Source organism: Euleptes europaea, chromosome 2 (assembly GCF_029931775.1).
Source record: "Euleptes europaea isolate rEulEur1 chromosome 2, rEulEur1.hap1, whole genome shotgun sequence".
Taxonomy (NCBI): domain Eukaryota; kingdom Metazoa; phylum Chordata; class Lepidosauria; order Squamata; family Sphaerodactylidae; genus Euleptes; species Euleptes europaea.
The window spans coordinates 104,098,120-104,120,923 of record NC_079313.1 but is presented as its reverse complement, the minus strand read 5'-3'; the positions used below and the strand labels follow the sequence as shown (position 1 = coordinate 104,120,923).

The 22,804-nt window shown below is 39.7% G+C and overlaps 1 protein-coding gene across 3 annotated transcripts in view; it reads right to left on the bottom strand.

The window, feature by feature from the left end:
• RALGAPB (Ral GTPase activating protein non-catalytic subunit beta) overlaps positions 1–22,804 on the bottom strand; it is a 75,433-nt gene that overhangs the window by 30,764 nt on the left and 21,865 nt on the right. For 2 of the 3 annotated variants that reach the window (XM_056844992.1, XM_056844993.1), the window contains exons 4-12: positions 21,012–21,175; positions 18,432–18,618; positions 15,490–15,621; positions 14,466–14,644; positions 9,781–9,926; positions 9,426–9,642; positions 3,738–3,939; positions 2,393–2,560; positions 360–474 (exon numbers count right to left, since the gene is read on the bottom strand). In XM_056844992.1, the coding sequence (XP_056700970.1) occupies positions 360–474; positions 2,393–2,560; positions 3,738–3,939; positions 9,426–9,642; positions 9,781–9,926; positions 14,466–14,644; positions 15,490–15,621; positions 18,432–18,618; positions 21,012–21,175 (1,510 nt within the window). Of the gene's footprint in view, positions 1–359; positions 475–2,392; positions 2,561–3,737; positions 3,940–5,757; positions 5,794–9,425; positions 9,643–9,780; positions 9,927–14,465; positions 14,645–15,489; positions 15,622–18,431; positions 18,619–21,011; positions 21,176–22,804 lie in introns of all 3 variants that reach the window. The other variant, XM_056844991.1, reaches the window with a different exon arrangement.

The window sequence follows — 22,804 nt, the reverse complement described above, 5'->3', positions numbered from 1 at the left end:
ACACAACCCATTATCTTACGCCCAGCTGGCAAATTCACGGACAGAGGGCAAATTCAAACCATGGAATTTGGGATTCATACTTCAGCATCTTATCCTCTATGCCACCCCAGCTGTCTGGCCACTTCAGCAATTCCACATCAAGCATCTGTTTGTTGGTTCAAGTAGTCTTATGACAGGTGCTAAGAACTAATCATCCTCAATTTCCTTTTCTCCCCCACCCAACCCTGATACACAAGAAGCACTTTATTTTCCCCCACAACATTACAACTCCATTTTAACCACTGTTTTGTCCAAACACCAGACTTTAGGTTTAGGCGAAATTTGCATAGCGTGACACTGAAAACTGCTGGATCAATTACCTCAGACTTTATCATTCCAAAATGATGAGGAAGAGGCAACAAGGAGAGTAAGATGTTGATAGAGGCTCTTCTTAGCTCTGTGGGATTCACGTATGATTTAAACTTGGAAAGCTCCCTAAAAATGGAATCAAGTCAGTATCAGTCTGTTTCAAAGCTCAAACCATCTAAGTGTAATGAAGGGAAGCGGCTGTGAAAGTTTTCACTTTGGTTATAAAACAGCCAGAAGTGTGGGTGTTGGGATTTTGTGATGTGCTGACTGGCTTTAAGAAGTGGGTGCATTCACTTTAGTGCAAGAACCGACACCATCATTCAGAACTAACTCTGGAGATTATGTCTATAGTTAGAAGGCAAAGCCTTTGCTGTTGTATTAAAACAACTAACAGTCTATACTCAGAATCTGGACATTTTTCAAGGTTTTGAGCTATTATATGGGTAGGTTGCACACAGTCCTTGGTGCTTGTTTGTGGCTCACAGCTGATTCCCGAGAGTACCAAGTGTCTTGAAAATATGTTTACAGCATGGCCAAAGAGGCTTGGTAGGGGAGGGGAGGGAGAGGGATGGGAGAAGAGAACTGGAAAATAAGAAGTAATAACAAAGCTAAATTAGTTTTTCCACTCCTTGTTTCTCCAAGCTATACAATACATGTGTTTGATGGGTAAGTGCTACATTTTCTGCATTTAATTGAAACAGGTTTACTGCAACGACAAAACAACTGCCAACAGTAATTTGGTACTCACTACCTTAAAAGGACAGGCAAATTATGTTGGTCATGGCCTGGGATGGATCCTAAGAAATGCAAGCACCAGAGGCAGATCTCTCCTCCCATTCACTCAGCATCTTCCTCAGGCTCCCCCAAAAGCCAATGCCAGGGGTTATGGCAGCCTCATGGACAAAATGCCAGAAGGCATGGGGAGGGGCTGCAGTGAGAAGGAGAAATTAAGCACGGTCACGCCCAACACCTACTGCTGATGGAACAAGCTTTCGGTTGCTACAAGACAGAGAAGGGGCAACTTCACTCAATTCCTCTTCTTCACTGCAGCCCCCCAAGCCTTACAGCATTTTGCCCACAAGGCTCCCCCAACCCCAGCACTGGCGCTTCAAGGGTCTTAAGGAGCAGCTGGAAGATGGAAAAAGATCTTCAGCAATAGCTTTGAGCTTGTAGTATCCAGCACACTACAAACTATATACTAGTCTCCTAATTTAGCACAAAAGGGTACTGGAGAAACAGGCTTGGATCCGCTAGAAATTTCTGAGGATGGAAGGGATTGCAAGAAGTGGGACTCCCATCTCCCCATCCCACTACAGCCCAAAATGCGCCTCCAAATGCTGCTTCTGGGGGAAGAGGATCCCCTGGAGCAGCACAGGAGGAAAGTTGGTAGTATGCAGTGGGAGGGAGGAATCACAAAAAGTTGCCCTCAACCTGCTCCACAGAAATCTTCCATGGATCCAAGCCATAATGGTAATGTAGCCCTGTACCAGATCAGCACTAGTAAGCTTCAACAGCTGGTGCTTAATCAGAAGCAAATTAGTCAGACTTTCCAATATTATGCATTTTCCCCCAAACATCGCTTCCAGTGGAACATAATAAAAATGTAGGTGTACAATGCAAATGGATCTTTAATTCCTAACACACACTCATACAACATTAGTTACATGTTGCACAACAGTAAGATAAAAGGATCATGAAACAAAAATCCTTCCCTTCCATTCTAAAACTCTTCAGCAATGAGCTAACCTCATCTATGGGCCAGATATAAGTCTCCCACCCCAACGCCTCGTGCAAGAAGAAGGCATTTCCACTTATGCAAGAGGAGACAATTTCCCCCATTTTTGCAGATTTCTCTCCCAGATGCAGCCCCCCCCATATCTGAGATACACAGCAGAAAGGAGGTGGAAGGAAAGAGGCATTCCACAAACAGAACTCTGCTCATAGTTCTTGGGATCTATGACCTTAGGCATGTAGTAGAAACCACTTCCAAAGAACAGTCAGAAGCTAAAATGAAAATGTAGCAGCACATGAAATATATGTTTACCTGTCAGGTAAGATAGTTTCAAGGGCGGAAATGAAGTAAGGAACTAAGACATCAATCCCTTTCAGGTCACAGCAGAACAACGCAGGGGAGTTTAAAATAATACTAGCCAGAACTGGGTGGCAAACAGAATCCGCAATCTGCAAACCCTGAATTAAAAGCATGTAAAATCTGGCAGAGAAAGACAGGTTTAATGAGTTGTAAGAAACAAACATTTGCAATCTAATATTATTGGGGCTGGGTCACAAGCAAAACAGGAGAATTTGAGCATTTGCATTTGGGTCTACAAATCATGTGTCATCTCATCTGTTTAACTAAGATGCTACACAGACCAAGCAACATGGGTATTTTCAGCTCTTCAGAATTAGTTACTAGTTATGCTAGACAAGAACATCAACCATTGCCCAGGAGATGTATGGAAACCTCTGAAAACAGAAGTTTATAGCTCTAAAATCTTCAAACATAAAAGAAAACACTCTATTTAGACTTATGGCATAAGGTACAACACATTCATAATTAAGGAGGCCACTGTGAAGCCATCTTTTCACTAAAGCCAAAATTAAAATGCACACACTCTAGCTTAGATACAGGTGTGCTAGCCGAGGAGGGTTGTGGATTTGCAGGAGCAAACAAAAAATGTAGTGTTTGATTCGACATAAGGAAATACGTGAAAATATGTGGCGAAAGTTGAAGAACTGCTCTTCCCTGTTAAAATGAGCTTCTCCTAGTTAAAAAAAATATTGTGGCAACTTAGAGGCTATAAGATATGTATTACGAGATAAGCTTTTGTGAGCCAGAGCCCACTTCAGACGCATGTCAGCTTCAGAATTTGCATATTTCTTATCAAGAGTATCGTATGCATTGATTGTTAATGAAATGTTCTCTCCTACAAGTGTTATCATGTTACAGAAAAAAAGGGTCATGTGCTTCTGTATTAGCTCTCTCCATACACACACACTTCCAATGTGTAATAGTTGTTTAGGTATAATATGAGTAAATACCAGTATCAGTTCTTTTTCCCCCTCCATGAAACACACCAATGCCCTCCCACGCTGTATAAGGAAAAACAACACAAAGCAGTAATATGTTATGCTGCATCTCCTGGCAAAACATGGAAAACAGTAATGCAAACTTCCACCCACCCATTTGACAGCTTGGTCTACATAGCAGAGGCAGCTGCTTGTTCTGTAAATCCAGACTGATGGAATGCACCTTTGTTTATTCTAAACTGAATTGCTAAGGCACAAAGAGACTTTTCAGAAACTGCAAAAAAACCCTCTCTTTAGACAAATAGTAGATATTCAACAGAAGATTCTGACAAGAGCAGGATTTAAAGTTAAGTCAGTACCGAGATAAGTAGGCTGGCAGTATATCCTCCCCAGTCTTCTTGCTACAAAATATCCTACAAAGCGTTCCACATGCCTCTGCTCTGCCTGCTTCATAGTTGTCCGAAAATTCACCTGCATCAAACATGGGATTGGAAGCCATTGTGTCTGTAGACATTTGTGATCCTTTCCGACGAAACTCCATGCTAGCTTGCGTTGCTATAGCTAAAAAGAAACAAGAAGCACAGAGTTTCATTACGTTTGTCAACATACTCGGTAGGCTCATGGGATCCTGGACACAAAGATCAAGTAAAATTTAGTCATCATAAAAAGCTGTTAGTTCACTACATTTGAACTGCTGCCTCTGTTTATAAAGTGTTTAGGGAATGTACAACTACTTCCGGAAGAGATGAGAATCGGTGCCTTTCTAGGCCCTACGCACACCGTCTCCCATAGCATTCTATGCCGCACAATGCAAGCCAGCCAAACCCCAAAGCCTCTGTTCTACTTCCAGCAGCCATAAACAAACAACACAATCCCTGCAATTTCTCCATAACCGTAATTTATTTCTCCATAATTTCTCCAATCGTCCCCATGGACGCTATTCGCCCTTTGCCATCAATGGGAACTGCTCTAGTACTCTCTGTATCGCTGAAACTAGGCCTTTAATTTAGTGAGACAGATGCCAGATAACAATAAGTGTGCTTGGGAAAAGTAGCAAACACAGAGTTGTTCACGCTTGTTGTGGGAGAGCTTCAACTTTCACACTCATTGCTTCAAAACACCTACGGACCATTACCAATAAGCAGCTAATGACTATCAGGAACATGCACCAGGACCTAGAACACATGCCCATGCCCTACACACCTCAAGGATGCCCCTTGAGGCAGCTGTTCCCTGAGCTCCACTGAAGTCTGCTTTAAAAATCTATGGCTTTCTGAAGTTAAGGAGCGAGTCTTAAAGATGGAGGCGAGTCTTGCAGCAAGGTTGAAGGCGCCTACATGTATGTGGCCTGCATCTCACTGGTGCTATAGACTAAGAGCAGGATCAAATAATTATTGCCCAGTTACAAGAATTAATTTCAAAGTACATCACAGGATTGGCTGTCCTTTTTTCCCGCTTATACTCTCTTCTACTGCAGCCAAGCGTCATACATTTATAAAACCTTCGTTAATGTCAATGCCTTGCACAACCAATGCAGCAAATGCATTTTTTCTGGGGCAACAACTGCCAACAAGTAAGAGAGAGTGGGCAATGAAAGTAATTTCCCTAGAGGTTTGCCCAATCTCTAATAACTGGAATAGTTGCATGCTTTGATACTTCTAGAAAACGCTATTGGTTTGTTACTACTTTATAATTCAGATATGGTGTTCTACCCAACAGTTATGAAAAAAGGCCCTTCCTAAGCTAAATACAATTACTCAGAAGCAAGTAACCCTGAGTTCAGTGAGACTTATCCCCCGTACTAAGTGTGCATAGGATTGCAGCTGCAGTCTTACAAACAGAAGCTCTGCTCAGGTTTTTAATGTTAGTTACAAATTTGTTGTATCAACAATTTAGAACAAGTGGCAGATTTCATTAAGCTTTTAAAATTTCTTCTTGGATGTTATTCAATAAGCAAATAAACCCAAATCTTTATGCGTTTTCCCATGAGCCGTTTTTGTCCTGAATTAGCTAGCCAGCAAAATATTATAATTAGAAAGAAAAAAACCACTACATGCAAAATGCATACAAATCAAAACACTAGGTCTGTATAAAATAAGCTTTAAGAAAAAAACACAGTTAGTGCAAAGTCCTTAAATTCATGACATGATCACAGACTACAGTACAGAAAATGATGGGACTAATTCAGGCAGATTAATTTGCTTTTGCCAACAATCTTCCCCATTTTAAAAAAGCCACACACAGTTACTCGTCTTTCCCATGTAAAGAGCAAAAGCTACAAGGGATGATGAAGATGATACAAACTTTAAAAAATGGGATTATGGAAAAATAAATTAAAAAATGACCGCAATTAAACAGAAGCTACTAGTTCCTACTTACAAGATTTATAAGAAAGAAGAATTTGGATAAAAGATGCTGCAAGATAATAGAAATAAAATGGAAACAAATCAAAGGACAGCAGTAGTTATAAAATACTTTAAAGATGGTGAAACTGTAATACAAGTTAAGCTGATCTTAGGTTTTTGAAAAACAGATTTACAGCTTGTGATATAGCAGGGTTGTTAACACATTGGCGTTATGGCCCAAAACTATGATTTTAAAAGCATCATGCAGAACAATGAACAGCAAAGGTTACAGTAGTATACTGCCACAAGTTTAGGCTTGTATATTAATGTACATTCAGACTTTCAGAAGAAGTGTTATCCCTTCTCAATCAGGCAGTATTTTGCTTATAATTCATGTACCAACAAGCTGAAAATCTACTCTAGAAGGAAAGTAGCTGGACTAGGGAGGGAGAATGTAAATACCTTGCCCGCTGTCCCACACTGGTCTATCTATACTTAGAATTGGTTATTTGCCAATGTCAACAAAGGAAAGAAAGGGCTTTTACTAAGCCAAACTTTTTCCTCCCAGTATAAAAAAAGTGCAGAATAAAAATAGAACAGTTGTTGACAGAATTCTTGTTCAAGAATTTAACCATACTTTTCGGAGAAGTGAAAACTGGAAGAATGCAAGCAGTCTTGGAAACTAACATGCCCCAAAAGAGGAGGCGGGCAGAGAGCTGTTGCTGTTTAACCAGCACACTGGAAGATGTTATCACATTATACTGTCAAGCTTCTGCAAACATGAAGAATGGATATTTATGTAGGGATCTGGTGGGCTTGCTTGTTTTCAATAAAAGTTAATGTCGATTTGGTGAGGTCACTGCAGAGATCTAAACCACAAGGCTGCTAAACTGCAGGAAATTGCACGAAAAGCAGCTCCTACCTGGCGCATTAGCAAGTTTAACCATGTCAGGGTAGCCACTCATGTGGCACTAACAGCTCCACCCATATGGAAGCTTCTTCATAGAGCTTCTCATCTGGTTGGCTTTCACATGGTTCATTACTTCCTCAGGAACCACAGTGCATAAGTAACATGTGAACTGGTCTCTACTTGCTGCTACTAAAGAGTTGCCTGCCTATAAATGAGACCAGTTCAAGCATACAACGAGCACACATCTTCCCTTTGGACTTCCTTCAAGGGTTCTGTAATCTGTGGCTGTAAATATATTTTTGTTTACTACCACAGAGGGGTTTTTGTTAAAAGATAATAAAAAGGTATAGAAGGTCACCTATGATTTATATTTAGGGAAACTGCCTAGTCTTTATTTGATGATAGCTGAATGTGCGATGCGGATGTACTGAAGCATAGCAAAAAACCCACCTTCAGTGAATGGTGAGAAGGAAGGAATTTTCAGCCAACACAAACTGCAGCGGAAGTTCTTTGAAGCAAGAAGGATGTGGCTACACTAAGAAATCTATTTCTCTTCGCAAAAAAAGCAAGTGTCAATGCACATGCTGAAACTGGTAAAACCAAAATGGGATGATATACTAGGCTACCTTTCCGTATAATGTATCCAACTTCCCCACTAAAGCTGAAACAAATTACAGTTCTTTCCATGAAGTCAAATTATTTTAACAAATGAACTTCCCAATTTAAAGAGATGGGTGATGCCAACATCTAGAATATACTGTGTAACCTAGCAGAGTATAAACATATGAAGCAAAAAGGGGCCACCAGAATTCCAAAAAGTAAAGCAGAATCATGCTAGCAGCATCACCTAAAACTCAACACAGACCATTTGTTACACGATTTGTCTGGAAACCTGTATTAAATACATACTATCAGAAAGCTGCCAAACATCACTGAGGTAGTAAAGTTAATCACCAATTGCAGGAATTTCTTGGAAAGGATGGACAGTAGTCCTTTAGAATGCCATCCTGAAGGGTTCTGGCTCTTCCCTTTGATCACCATCTTACTAATTACTATTCTGTCTTTGTTGGGAAAGAAAAAATAAGGCCAATGGTGCACAATAAGTAAAAACATATTTTATTAAGTAAAATTCCCTACGTGTTTCGCCCAAGAGGCTTCTTCAGGGGAATCTGAAGTTGAACTTATACTCTTCTTTGAAAAACCACTGCAAGACTAACAGATTTCCCTGAAGAAGCCTCTTGGGTGAAATGCGTAGGGGATTTTATCTAATAATATTTTATCTAATAATATTTTTACCTATTGTGGACCATCGGCCTTGGCCGATGTATTGTCCATAATAGTCATGTAGATTAGCTTTGGATTCACACATTAACAGATCACTTCAGGATACAATGGTTCCATATTAACATACCACACCCTCATTAGCACATTATCTTGATACTTACAGGACAATGATTAGCACATTACCTTTGATACTTTTTGCAGGACAATGATTCAGCTCAAACCCTACCCCTTTCTGACTATATATTACTCTTCCTACACACTTGACACTGAGAGACATTGCCCTTCAGTGTTACTCCTCTGAAGATGCCTGCCACAGCTGCTGGCGAAACGTCAGGAAAGAAAATACCAAGACCATGGTCACACAGCCCGGATAACCTACAAGAACCAATGAACTCTGACTGTGAAAGCCTTCGACATAATTAAACATTCTCTTGTTTCAATTTCCACCCCCTCCACCTCCAAAAGAAATGAATGGGTATGCCTGTGACATTTCAAATGTTGTTTTAGTCCAATCTAAGAACCTGTCATTCACAGTGCTATAATTAGATTGCTATCAAACCCATATGGCTGAACAGACCACTGTAGAAGGTATAATGTATGTGATTTTGCTTTAGTTACCAAAAATGCTACCAAGCTATTTGGGTACAAACTCATTTTCCACAAAAGAATTTCTTGGGTCTACACATGCCATTGTCTATACATATAACTTCACATTACAGGCAGTTTGTTCCTACATTAATTAGCCAGACATACAACCAATCACTTACAACTCCACCAGAACCCTTGCTATTATAATGCTTTTATTTTGATAAAAGTTTCTTGGCTCATCAGCAATGAAATCAATTTTGGTATAATAGGTTTGTGATGACAAGCCTTATTGTCTCCTGGTAATACAAAGAAAGCCACTTGATGTGATTAATTCATTTATTCTGGACAGAACATTATTACTATCATTTCTTCTAAGTCTGAATATGGAAAATGATGAGAAAAAGAAAATTGGTGTAGCAGTTAGAAAGACTGAAAGCCACAAGTTTACAGAACCTTTGAAGTTAAAATATTTGACTAACCGCTGAAAACGTACACGTTTCATGGTTTGGTGACTATGAAAATCGTAATCAAGTTTCTTAAAGAAATTCAGGCAGACCCTGTTGTAACGTTTGCCTGCCTTTCTACTAATTAACTATTTGATATTTCATAGAAGCACAAGCTCCTCTCAAGGGCATCTTGTAGCAGTTTCCTCAGCTCTACATCATTCTCCAGGTCAAGATACTGGGAAGAATTAGTTTACATTTGACTCAAGCTCAAAAATTAGCCTTTGAAAAACATGTTTTCTTATTTTTCGGATAAAAGCCAAATGCTATAATTAGAATTGGTAATATGATTTTATATCAGTTAATCATGCTGCTCTATCAGATTTGGGTTTTGGTTAGCCAGACATGTTAATCTTGCAGGTAGGAAATGTCAGCAAACATGAGAGGGAAGGTGCCAATTTGATAAGTAATATTTACCAGTCATACTGCTGTCTCTGTTTATTCCATTGTGAAGTTTACAGTGAACAAATGCTGCATCAAATAACCACGATCCAAAGAGGTTCAAGATACTGTTAACCTTTGGCCTGTGGGGAGCAGGGAGTGGTCGCGGCTCAGAACCTGTCTGGTTTGGACTAGACAATGGAGAAGAGGAGGATGGCTGATGTTGGACTTTGGAAGAATGAGCAGTGCTAGCCTATTCGAACAAAAAGAGAAAACCATCGTCAGATTAGAATTAGAAAAAGTCACTTTTTCTATGATAGAGTTGTTATTAATTCATCACCAGCACTACGTGAAATAGCCGATCGTTGTTATACTAAGCATAAAGGCTTACTGTGCTATTTTTCATTGTCTTATTCACGGTTACAGCTCGATGCCTTCGATTGTGAGGTGGAGTTGTGTTGACAGCAGTAGTCTGGGGCATGCTCAGTCTATTTACTGGTGTGGGCGGAGCACTATCTGATCTTGGCCGTGAAATACCTGAAGGATAAAAAGGGAAACTGAGTATCAGATCGTCCCAAAATCCCACTGTGGAAGTTTGAGGTTCATACTTAAATAAAACATCAGCAGCAAACAAAAATTCCTCCTGCACCAGCACCAATGTTAAAAAGTATCTTTAGAGTTAGTTAAGATTGGCAAATGATTAGAGAAATTATTTGGAGTAACCACTTAAGAGTTTACTGCTTACCTTAAAAAGGTGAGCAATGCATACATTTTAACCTAAGAATAAGAGGACCAATAGGAAGCACAGAGGAACAAGGACCGTTTGAAAGTAACTTTTTTCCAAAAATGTCACAATACCCATTAATTAACTTTAACCCATTAATCTAGCAGAAACAGCCTGACCTGAAAAGAAGACCCCCTCCCATTAAAACAAGTAGCTCCCAAACTAAGGAATTTAAGATTGGCTCCTAATCCTGCATTCAATCATACAATTAAGTATGTAGAACTACACACAAGACTAAACTATTAAATGGGAATAAACTTATAGTTTCGTGGTATGAACTATCTTTGTGGAAAAATCATGCATGAAATATTTCCCCCTCAACTGCACTCAGCCACAGAGCTTTCTGTTCAGAAAACTGCATACTTAGTTTTCTCACAGTGCATTCCTGACCTTCGAGGGTGAAAGCCCTTAGGAGGTCAGGAAGGGGCCACGCTGGCGTTGGAGGCCCCACGCCGGAGTCCGGGCTACTTATGGCCCCAACGCTGACAGGGAGGCCCGGATGCTGGTCTCTGGGTGCTGCCATGGCAGCGCCGCCCTGGGATGCCAGCGGGGCCTGGGATGCTGGTGGGGCATCCCACTGGCGTAAAGCCCCACGTTGGCATTCCGGGGGGGAATCCCAGGAGGTGTTCCCGGGATGGGGCGAGGAGCTGTCATTAGGCAGCCTCCTGTCCCCTTTCGCCTTGGGTACGCCAGCGGTGAGAAGAGCGAGGCTGCACCTGCATTTTAGCAGGCGCAGCCTCACTTTTCTCAATGGGGTGAAAAGCCCCATTTTAAGAGAAATAAGCCTTTAGCTGCTGGCGGCTGTGGAATGGCTTAGGAGGTGCCACAGTGGCGCCTCCTCCCCGCCTGCCAGCATCTCAAGAATGCGCTGTTAGTTACTCAGCATATAGGACTATTTGAGCATAATTGTGCTCACATGATAAAACGTTTCCTTTTCTTCCAGGTTGAGTATTTGAAGACTGGTCTCATTAAGAGCAAACAAGTTTGTAAAAAACAATGCTTAATCTTTGACACAATTTTCATACACAGCTGGAGTTTCAGCTGTTCTTTTATTTAAAAGATCACTAGACAGCTAAATGCCTATTTCACCAAGACAATGAAGACTCCCTTTTGGTTTTCTTTTGGAAGCTAACAGTACCTGCTTCGCCATTTCCACATTATCCCTCATTTCCCTCTTACAAAGATCAGGATAAGGGAGAACTAGTAGAAAGCTTCATGCTACTCCTCTTTGAAACAATCCAATATACTTTTTCCATGGGTTACAGGTGCAACTCAAAAGTAACATTTCCCAAAACATGGTTAAGAAACTGGCTGGAACTTTGCTTCCTCTATGTTCCCCCGATGAAAATGACCCACCTCCCTTTCAGTATGATATAGTACATACCAGAACTTAAACTTTTGGGTACACAATACCTACAAGTTGTTACATTTTCAGATTTTGGAACTAGATCATATGCTATCCTTTCAGAAGTTCTTTATTCATGAATAGAATTATCAGGAAGAAATTTTAATCCATGAAAAGTGAAAGGATAGAGGCAATTTTCAAGTGTTTGATTGACATTGCTTTTCTTCCTGCTGGTGCAACAATTAATGCAATTGAAGATGAACAGTGCTATCAGATTAATAAAGAAGCAGTATTCTGTTGTAAGGAAACATTCATCCAAGAACTCAGACTTAAAAAAAAGACTATTTAAATATCAAATTAAACATAAATATGTTCACTGAAGCTTAATATTGTATAATTATGGTAATTTACCTTATAAATGTAGTTTAAGGAAATGACTGTGTTCACTTGAACTCCGTTACTTCCTTATAATTAAGGGCAGCTCTCTCATATTGCAACAAATTTTAAATAGCATTCTTCAAAAGTCACCACATGCCAACGGCAATTATTAAAAGATTGCTATACTTTAAGAGTCCATTTCCTTCATAACTGACTTCCATTAAAAATATTGGGAGGCTTATCATTAGTATCGCCAACTAAAATGCCAGGGCTGTTATGCTTATTTCATGTTCATGCATAATTAGCTAGGAGACAACTTGTATTTTTGTTTAGATCATAAAATGGTTGCTCCCCAAAACAACAGACACAAGTAATGCCTTTGAAGGAATATCTAGTAATTTTTAAAAAAGGAAAAAGAACTCATTTAACATTCTTTTCCCCCCAAAGGTTAGCATATTTTTGCTCTCATGTTTTCAATCACCTAACTAGGAGAGTCAGAGAGAGAGCCAACATTGTAACAGAGACCAAGGGCTGCCAAAAGTGACATGAAGGGGTGTGGAACAAAATCTCACACCTATATCATGATGTTCTGTATGGAGACTTGTACAGCTTCACTACTGCTTAGGTGGTAAACATCACCTGTCACATTTGATGTATTACATAATGATGAACAACTGGCTACAGACCATTTCTGCATGTTACAGTGAGAGACACATATGACTGCCAAGGTACCAAAGGTCAGGGTGGTTGCTTTTTATCAAAAGCCTCCATATAAATACCTATAGTACATAGCACATGTTACTGCAATGGAGCCCAATTATTACTACAAGACAGAATCTGTATGTTAATTACATTTGAAAGTTAAACCAACTATGAACTTTTAATGTTTAATTTTAGTTACTCTGACAGAATACTGCAACTTTCCAAAGTCTGACACTATCTCCAGCCACTGTTAAAATCATCACCCCCTTTGCCCAGATTGTTGCCACCCAGACAAGTGCAACAAGTTTTAATACCATATCTGGTTAATCTTTCACACCCACTGGTTGTAAAGACTCCAACGCCTGGAGAAGAAAGAAATTATATTGCTGCTATATATTGTGCACCACAGGGGAAACATTTCCAAAAAGCAGTTCCTCAGGAAAATGAAGTGAGTAATACTTACTGAAACATTTAGTTTCATAAAACTATGGAACCACTTTAATTAAAACAAACTGAACTGCTGAGACTCCGCCAAATTAAGTTCTCTTATAAAGAACAAATGGGAACCAAGACTAATCTTAAAGCGTTTTGCTGAACACATTAGCAACTTCAGAAGCTTTCAAGTTGCAGACTAATGCTTAATGCCCACCCACTGACTCACTGCCCAGCCCCACTGCCATAGAAGCTGATCAACCACACTCATCTATCCACTCCAACTAGCCCCATAGGAGGGGAAGGTGCCATCAGAGGTGAAGGCCTGGGTTTGGCCCAAGGCCACCAGTAGCTGATCTCTACTGGAGAGTCATGAGGTGATAGGAAACACAACCAGGGTCCACCCCCACCCCCCGTTCATTTGTCAGAAATAAAATAGAGGAGAAAGCATCCTGTAAGATCTAAAACAGAACACATTGTATCCTAACTGAAGAAATTTAAAGTTAAAAAAAGGAAACATTTCAAAAAGGAATATTAAACTCCCATGCTAAAGGCTGTTGGTCTGGTGAAGGGAAAGCAAAACAGATCAAGCCAACAAGGGGAGAAATCGACGAGTGCCGCAATCCAAATAGCTAGTTTTGAAACAAGTTGGTTGACTTCATTAGCACATTACCTCAGAGCCCGGATCAAGCTAAAACTGAGTAATATTAGGAAAGCCTCACTTGGGGGACACACACACAAAAATAGTCCTAGAAGACCACCAGCTCAAAAAACCCAACAAGAGAAGAACATAATGAAATCCTTAAAGAATCCCCTTTTAAATTCAGAGAAAAGGGAATCAGTAATTTCACAGCCTGAGAAAAGAACTATTTGAAGAACTTACAGTGCATTCCTAAGGAGAGTTACTCTAGTCTAAGCCCATTGAAATTAATGGGCTAAGACTGGAGTAACTCTCCTTAGGAATGCACTGTTAGTGGAAAGCACATCACCTAGATTTCCACTGTTATGCAACGGAGATTTAGTGGATGTGCTTCCTCATACAACAAAAGAGTAAGTTTTCCCATTAATATATTGAGATAACTCAATGCAACTTTTCGTTTCTAGGGAAGAAGTGCTGAATACACCAATAAAGTAGTTGAAGAATATTTTTAATGTACATATGATCTTGGGGAGCCAAGACCTTGTGAATTTTCGTAGTTTGCCATTTGAACATTGGGTGAACAAACAAGAATTAACTGCTGTATGTCTACTGAGTACTAGACTTGGACTTCCTTCCTGATTCTCATCTACTCAGAAAGATTAGGCTTGCATCTTGCTACTATCTGTGCAGCTGATATGTATCACTACAAAACAAGATTTATCAATAGGAAAAGATCTCATTCAATTATTTATACAAGGTAAGCAATGTCCTAGCGGTTAGAAATTGAAATGTTACCTAGAAATGCATCCACTAAGCAACTGATCCCACGCATAGCACGAAAGAATATTTGAGGCAGATGTTTAAGGCAGGGATACTGATTCAATTCCTGAGCCATTCCACTCACATTCAGAAACTGTTCCTGAAACTTGGGGGTAGAGCTTATAATCGCTGGATTACTCAAATCCACAGGATTACTACAAAAACAAAAACATTAATTGTTAATAAATACACCTGACATATGCTAAAATGTATTTGTTTTAAACTTCCAAATTCAAGAAGCAAAAATGCAATCAGATCTGGAGAAGCAAGCAATTTTGCTAATAAAAGAGACAGTGTGAAGTTTACTACTTCAGCTCATGTACAGTTGCATGACTACTGGAATTGCTATTTGTTATTGCACTAAGTTTCCCATAGAATTTTTTTTCAACTTCTGCTAAAGTTTCCTCAAAAGATGACAGCATCCCATTACATGGAGCAGTGGCCAGCTGCCACATAACCAAAAAAAAGACTGCAAAGCTGTTGCAAATTAAAAGGGTGGTCACCATGGGGTATGTGAAGTTTCCATGCACTTAATTAAGACTGTACTGAGAGATAATGTGCAGCAGCAGAGAGGTATTAAGGTGAAGATGAATTATTAGACTGCAGCTAGATTTCCACAGGGAACCAAATTAAAGGGTATAAACAGCTACAAAAGAAATTCCTTTGACCCCATCCACAAAACACTGAGCATCAGAACCCAAGATGTTTTCTGGGCACAACTGAGGGACAAGATACCAGAGGTTGAACTCAAACAAAAAAATCATTAACTAAAAAAACCACATTTCTATTTACATACAATTAAGATATATCTAGGTATCCCACGTTACAGTTAATAGGATTTTAGCTATGACATCTGTGGTGCAACTTTTGAATTGATGCTGTAATTTCTACAACAAGGACAAGTCTTATTCCAACAAGTTGTAGCCTTAGAAAACTCCTAAATAACAAATTTGGATAAATAATGCAGGTAATATTGTAATCTCTCTCCCATGTATAGTACCTCAGCATATGTAAAAAGCGAAACCAAGTTTGGGCAACACACTCATTATCCATTTCTGGAGGAATCAGACTGGCATCTTCGTCAGGAATTTTAAAAGGTGGAAATGAAGGTCCATATGTAAAACGTAGCAATCTAGAGGACAAATCAGACCATCATTAAGTTTATATTCATGCTTGCTTTCAGTCTACCTAATTAGATATGATACATCTATATTCCGTTGAAGGTATGCCCTCAATAAAGCCTGTAAATATGCTGCCATCACCTGTTCCAACTTAATTATCCTGTTCTCCTTCATTAGCCTTCCTTCACAATTATTTTCAGAATACTCTTGGATTATCAGATGCAGCAAAATTACTGGTAAATGAGTTACATTAAGACAAGGAATAAATAATTATATAGCGATCCAAGGAAAGATATCTTTTGAATAGGGCTGTGCATATCAATAAGCCCGAACTGAAAATAAGCCGGAAAAAAGCCATTTCGGTAAATTTCGGGTTCACCGAATTCCAAAACCTAGGGGGGAAGCCAAAGCTAAATTGGCCATTCCCCCCCCCCAAAAAAAGGTAATTTTCCGGCTTTTTCAGGATCTCCCCAGGCTTTGCGATGCTCCTGGTGGTGCATTTTTGAGGTAGAACCCCCAAACTTGCAGAGTAGCTTGCAGGGACTCTCTTTGCAAGAACCCCCAGGTTTGGTGAAGATTGGGTCAGGGGTCCAAAGTTATGGGGTCTGGAAGAGGTCACCCCCTCCTGCCTCCATACACAAGCAGGACAGTAAGAGTCAGATTCTCTGTTCGCTAATCGGCTAATGCTTGTCTATGGAGGAGGGAGGGGCGACCTCTCCAGAGCCCATAACACTGGATCCCCTGATCCAATCTGCACCAAACTTTGGGGTTCGTGCAAGGATAGTCCCTGAAAGCTACCCTGAAAATTGGGAACCTCTACCCCCAAAAATCCCCCCAGAGGAGCTTTGCAAAAAATCCCCATAGACTTTTGTGGTGGGAACTTTCAATCAGCCTACTTCTGCAGGATTGCGTGTATGTAGCGAAAATAGGCTGATTGAAAGTTCCCACAATAGCAAACAGGATTTTTTGCACACATAGTATCTGAGAGACTTATACTAACCAGTATTACAACAAGAACCTATTATACCAGATGTATGAGTAATTGAGAATAGAATTTACAACATATACACATGCCTGGTTGGGTTTGAACTGTTTGTATTTGCATTTGTATTCATTAATGTATTTCTGTAAATGTGTGCAGGTTTACAAAGGGGTTTAATTAACCACTGATGAAGGCCCCATAGACCGAAACACGTTTGGTATGTGGTTATAGTTATCAGCCTCAGGAAATGCCATTGTGCTATTTTAATGCTTTTAAATAATTTTAACTTTTATATAGCGCTTCTAACAAATTATACTTTCAGTATTTATACATAGACTTATATATTTTTTTCTTTCACCCAACCTTGGGTACCCAGCTTTTGTTTTTAGGTTGGGTTTTATTCCCCTCCTTTTTTTTCCAGTTACCATGCAACCCCCACCTTGTGCATGACCTTCTCAGGCAGGCTCCCACATTTCTATCATTTCAAGGACATTTTTATGAAGGGAATATGGCTGTAGTGTAAAAAGGATTGTAGTCTATTACAATGCTTATTGTATTTATTAGCCTGCCCTTACTACATTGACTTCTACTTTTCTAATTCCATTTCCTGCATTGTTTATGACATATGTCTGGTAACCATCTTTCTGCACGGTTTTTCTAACCTTTACAACCCTAGTCATATTGCATTGTTTATTAGATGTTTAATACTGTATGATTACATTGGGATCTGCCTTGAGTCTCAGTGAGAAAGGCAGGCTATAAAGTAAATAAATCCAATCTTAAGACATCCGTAAATTAAATGCATAACCGAGCAGTAATGGAAACTCCTACTTAACCACCCAGAAGCCAAAACATGGCACACTTTCTTCCATGAAATCACATGTAACTGAGAATGATGCAGTTGCATATAATTAAGATACTACAGCAAATCAACCTTATAGGCTCCTAGCTACCGAATTCCTTCTTATATGTGTCTAGCCTGAAATAAATGCCTTTCAAACAAATGGAAGTACTGAATTAACACTGAAGTTTCCACATACAAAAACGATAGCTCTTACATGCAACAGATGTAACATCCAAGTTTACATAGAAGTTTTGTGCAAACAGAGGGTGTTTCCCATTTACTGTCTATACAAGTACAAGCAGCAGCTATACAAAAGACAAATATGGTCTGGGCTTCAGTAAAAAGACCTCAAACCTGATCTTATAAACAGTAAGAACATTCTTCTCCTGCTCATATTGCTTAGGCAGGCACTAGGTAGACACACCTTACTTTTGAGTCGACCTGTAGTATGGCTATGTTTTCACAGTGCCACTCAGTGTCCCCTCCCCAATCCAGACAATAGACCAGAGAAGAGGCCTGCCTCTCACTGGTAAATTGGTATCTTGGTTGTACCACTTCAGATAGTATTTAGGGTTGCTGACAGGCCTGGAGTAAAATGTTCTGTCCCTTTAACAGAGGCTTAATGTGGGGAAATGGGTGGCTGGAGCTTTTCATGGCAGAAGGTACATCACATCACCTGTTAAATAACATTGCCTTAAACATCTGTTGAAAGGGCAGGATTTCCCCCCCCCCCAAGCTATTGGCAATCCTATTTCACGATGAAATGAACCCCACATACAAAAAAAATGCCTCTACATGGAAAACTAGACATCAAGGAAGAAGTGTTTTGGCCAGCCCAATGCTTAGTGAACAGCAGTCCCTTTTCTAGAAGATAATGCTGTGGCAAGAGCTCCTAAAACATGCTACCTGAAATCACATGTTCATCTGCTGGAATTCTTCAACTTATATTGTAAGTTTACAGCATCAAAGTGAATGATTGAAAAAGACAAAGTTACCTAGCCGTAAGGGCACAGATTACTTTGCTCCACTGCTCCACCACTGCAGAATGATGCCGCCAGTTTGCTACCATCTCTTTGGCAGTTTTCCAGTAAGGTGGTGTGGGAAAGCACCGAGTGCAGGCGAGCAACCATACTTCAAACAGCACACCGATCAACTTCTCGGCCAGATTCTCAGCAATTCCACCTATAATTGGAGCAAAAAAAAAGGAAGTTTAATCTCTCTCTCTCTCTAAATGACCTAAAGGAGATCTTTATACCATCATCTTTTGGAGATCCCTGTATTTTCAAATTATGCACTGTTATCGATTATCTGTCCTGCAGCATATTCAGCTTTACAAATACAATCCTGGACTGCTGCATATTGACACACTTGCGGTTTGTCATCATCACCACTGTATCATACCAGTCAAACATCACTCATATATCTGCTTAATATGTGATAAGAACATTGTATAGCCCTCTGTGATCCAGAACACTGCTTGGAAATATGTGGATACAATTCTGGACTCAATCAGCAAACGTTGATGTGTAAAAGAAAGGGAGTATAGCATGAAGTGGTCCATAATTCTGTACTTACGGTGCTGAGTAAGAAATTCTGTTTTGTAAAAACACTGCCAATGAACTTTTAAAAACTCTCCCCAAAACCACTAAGGTATAGAAACAAAACATGATACTCTGAAGGAGTGATATTAACTCAGTGGTTTGGGAGCCACACGTGACTCTTCTCAGCACCGTCCCCCTGTATGGCATCTGCCCCATGTTTTAGCCAGGTGGGAAAAACCCTTGCTCAGTGGGGTTTCTGACTAGCAGGTAGTTCCCACCTTGAAACTGCCAAAGGAATGGGTAAGCTGCCAGCCTCCCTAAGATGCAGGCCTGATGCAAATGTGGCTCTTTTGGTTGATGGTAATTGGAAATGTGGCTCTCTGCTTGCTCCAGAGTCATCACCACTGTTCTGAGGTTCTGCATAAGCCATTGGATTCATAGAAGAAATTAGAATTACACAAGTTTCTATATTTTTACCAGAGATGTGGGGCAGAAATTTGAGTGCTTTATTTTTGGAAGCCAGCATGCTATAGTGGTTACAGTGCCAGACTGTGAGACTCAGGTTTGAATCTCAATTACTTTGGATGTGCTACTATTAGTAACAACAATTTTCAGTGCCTTTGGTTCCCCCACCCTTAAATTTAAACAATTAAAGGAAGGATATGCTATACTGTCTTAACATTTTTACAAGTGTTATTCCAAGAAAAAGGACTTCTAAACAAAGCAGTGAATATGTTTAAACACAAAATTTAAAGTACACTTAAACACGTTAAGTCAGATCATGCTCTATTTAAGGCACTGGAAATTTTTCAGATTCAGATCCTTCCAGAAAACCCACACCATTCTGTGTTACCTCTGCAATTAGCAAAAACAAGGAGGGACTTGAAAAGCCGTTTTAAATAGGGAATAACTTGAATTTCCAGAAGTAGTTGCATGGATGTTGGGTTATCCTATACTGCTGTTTTTAAACAGTTATTCAAACATTCAAGTGTACTTCTGCAATCATCCTGTTCCTTCGACAAATAGCCATTTGTCACCACAGAAGATCTGGGGCAGATGCCAAGTTACATCATATAGACCTTTTCTTCAGTATCTCTCCCTGCACACACTTTTCCTACACGAGTCAACTTCAGTGACCAGCTTCCCTTTTCTATGCAGCATTTTCCTGTTACAAGCAAAAAGAATGTTGACAACTGTGGGAAGTATTTATGGCCCACCAAGGGAATTTGCTCCCTTTCCTGAAACTCCACAATACTATTTTTAATGGGACTCTGAGAATACAGATGAAACAAAAAAAACACAACCCCACACATATAGGAAAGGTCCCATGCTTTGGAACATTTAAGTCGTTGCAACCATTGTACAGAACATTTCAACCCATGCCTGTGTAATACAAGAACCCCCATACTGCTTGGAAAGGCCTGCCTAGAACACTGTAGCTAGGAATCCTGACACAGGTGTTTCAGAGAACAATAGGAGCACACAGTACATCCAATCCTGACCCACAAAAATGCTTTAGGATACAGCATGAGGAGCTGTCTACAGTCTGTTTCCAACCCAACAGTAGTGCAGGCCTTTCACTAAAAATGAAGGATGAGGGTCCTCAAGTTTGTATTACAGTGAGTATTCTAAAGTGCAACCTTCGTTTATAGCTTTATATCTTGCTGCCATTTCTGTAGCAAATCATAGCTACGGTTCACTTCAATTAGACAACTTCTCATGGTAAATCAAAGTTCAGATATTCATGGCTATTAGAATCACATGCAGAAATCATATGCACTGCCCATATGTGAACATAAAGATCGACAACTCGAGTAATGCTTATGTGATCATCATAATGGAAGTGTACAGTTATTTTGCAGAAATCCAAGTTAAGAATTTAAGCAGGAGGCTCACTGCCTCAACCTCATTCATTTAATGGCTATAAGCCTAGAGTTAATGGTAGGAATGGACGTGCTGAGGCCTCTTGTGATTGCATATCATACAAAGTCACACACCGCAAACAGTAGATATGGAAAAAAGATTAATACAAACCTTGCACTGTTGGAGCTGCCAGCAGAGTATCATTAATCTGTAGCAGAAACAATAATAAAACCTCCCATGTTTCTCGAGCCATGGTGATCGACTCATGAGCCAATTTCTGGACGGCTTTCAAAACTTGCAAGCACAGTTTAACCTGACTGGAGCCTTGATCCTGCCTGTAGCCAAAGAAACAGCTCTTTAGCTGCAGAACATCTCCTCTTAAATTTTTAATAAGACACATTTAAAAAAAAAGAATGCTAGAATCCTCATACACTATATCATTTTAAAAGGCTCTCTCATTTACAACAGCATTAAGAGTCACTCAGCATTGACAGATTTGCAGACATACAAATCGTGCAATATTTGCAAATGCATGTACCAATGGGCAGGTCACAGTCTGGGCCTGGTAAGTGCCTGGTTGTGGGCTTACCTGAGAACACTATGCAGCCTACCTGCAGTTCCATGGAAGAAAGCCATGGTATTAATAGAATTTAGTCGCGAACCTCTGAGCAACCAGGCTGACAATAACCTACTAGCCACATATGGGGACCTGCTAGAGACTCGATACAATTCCTATAAGAACAGGTGATATGAAGTGAAATGTAATCCCAAAATTTCTTATGCTTCAAAAAGCTCATTAGTCTTCATGGTGCCCCCTTTCCTTCCTAAACAAATGTATCAAAAATCAGCATGGGAAGTCACCACTATGGACCAATTCATACTTTTGCCTTTTCCAGCCTGGTATTTTAATACCAGAATTTAAGAAGTAAGCAAATATATAGTGCTCCCAATTGTGAATTGTTCACATATGCCTAAGATTGTTTCCTCACTGTTTCCTCACCACTTTTTCCCCACAACAAAAATAGAAAAGGCATTCAGGAACAATTCTTAATAATCTTATTTGCAATGAGACCGTTGTAAGAGCATGCAAAAGACCACTGAAGTTTAACAGGCAAATTGAACACCTACTGACTTTCAGATAAGATTCTCACAACCTTTATAGTCCATGGCTGTCATGGGTTCCAATAATTCAGAGCAAATCTGGGCTAAACCAGATGTCATTGCTGACACCTTGTTCTGAAGGCAGCACAGACCCCATTTTTAACACCCAAACACATCATGGCTTCCACCTTCCTAAGCAATCAGGTCTAAATAATCATTTTACCAAAAAAATAAATAAATAAAACATGTCGAGACTTGTTTGGTAAGCTTCAATATAGAAATCAGCAATGCTGATATGTAAACTATAAAGGTGAAGTGTGCCCCTGAGTCTCTACCAACCCATGGTGACCCCATAAAAGGCTACCTCATAGGGTTTTCAAGGTAAAACACATGAGCAGAGCTGGTTTCCCATTGCCTTCCTCTGCACAGCAGCCCCAGTCTCCCTTGGTGGTCTCTCCTCCAATTACCAACTGCACTTAGCTTCTGAGCTCTGATGAGATCTGGCTACTCTGGGCTATTAGGGCTGCTACATATATACTGTACCACGTATATACATAATAATTACTTTCAAAATGAATTCTTTATTACAGCTTTAACATTTCCCTGTCTAGAATACATCCTTTTCCCCCCTAACAGCTACCAATCTCTTATAAATTACCTTTGACTTTAAAAATTACACCTATTAAAATTCATCTTCCAAAACAGGAAGTTGTGAGAATCGTCTACATCCTATGTTAACTCTTTAAATGGAGGAATATATTAAAATGAAATATAATTAAATGTGTGTTATAGCTACCAATCTGCCTGAAACACTAGGTTAAGAACTATACTGAATACATGAAATTAAAATTATTTTCTATTTG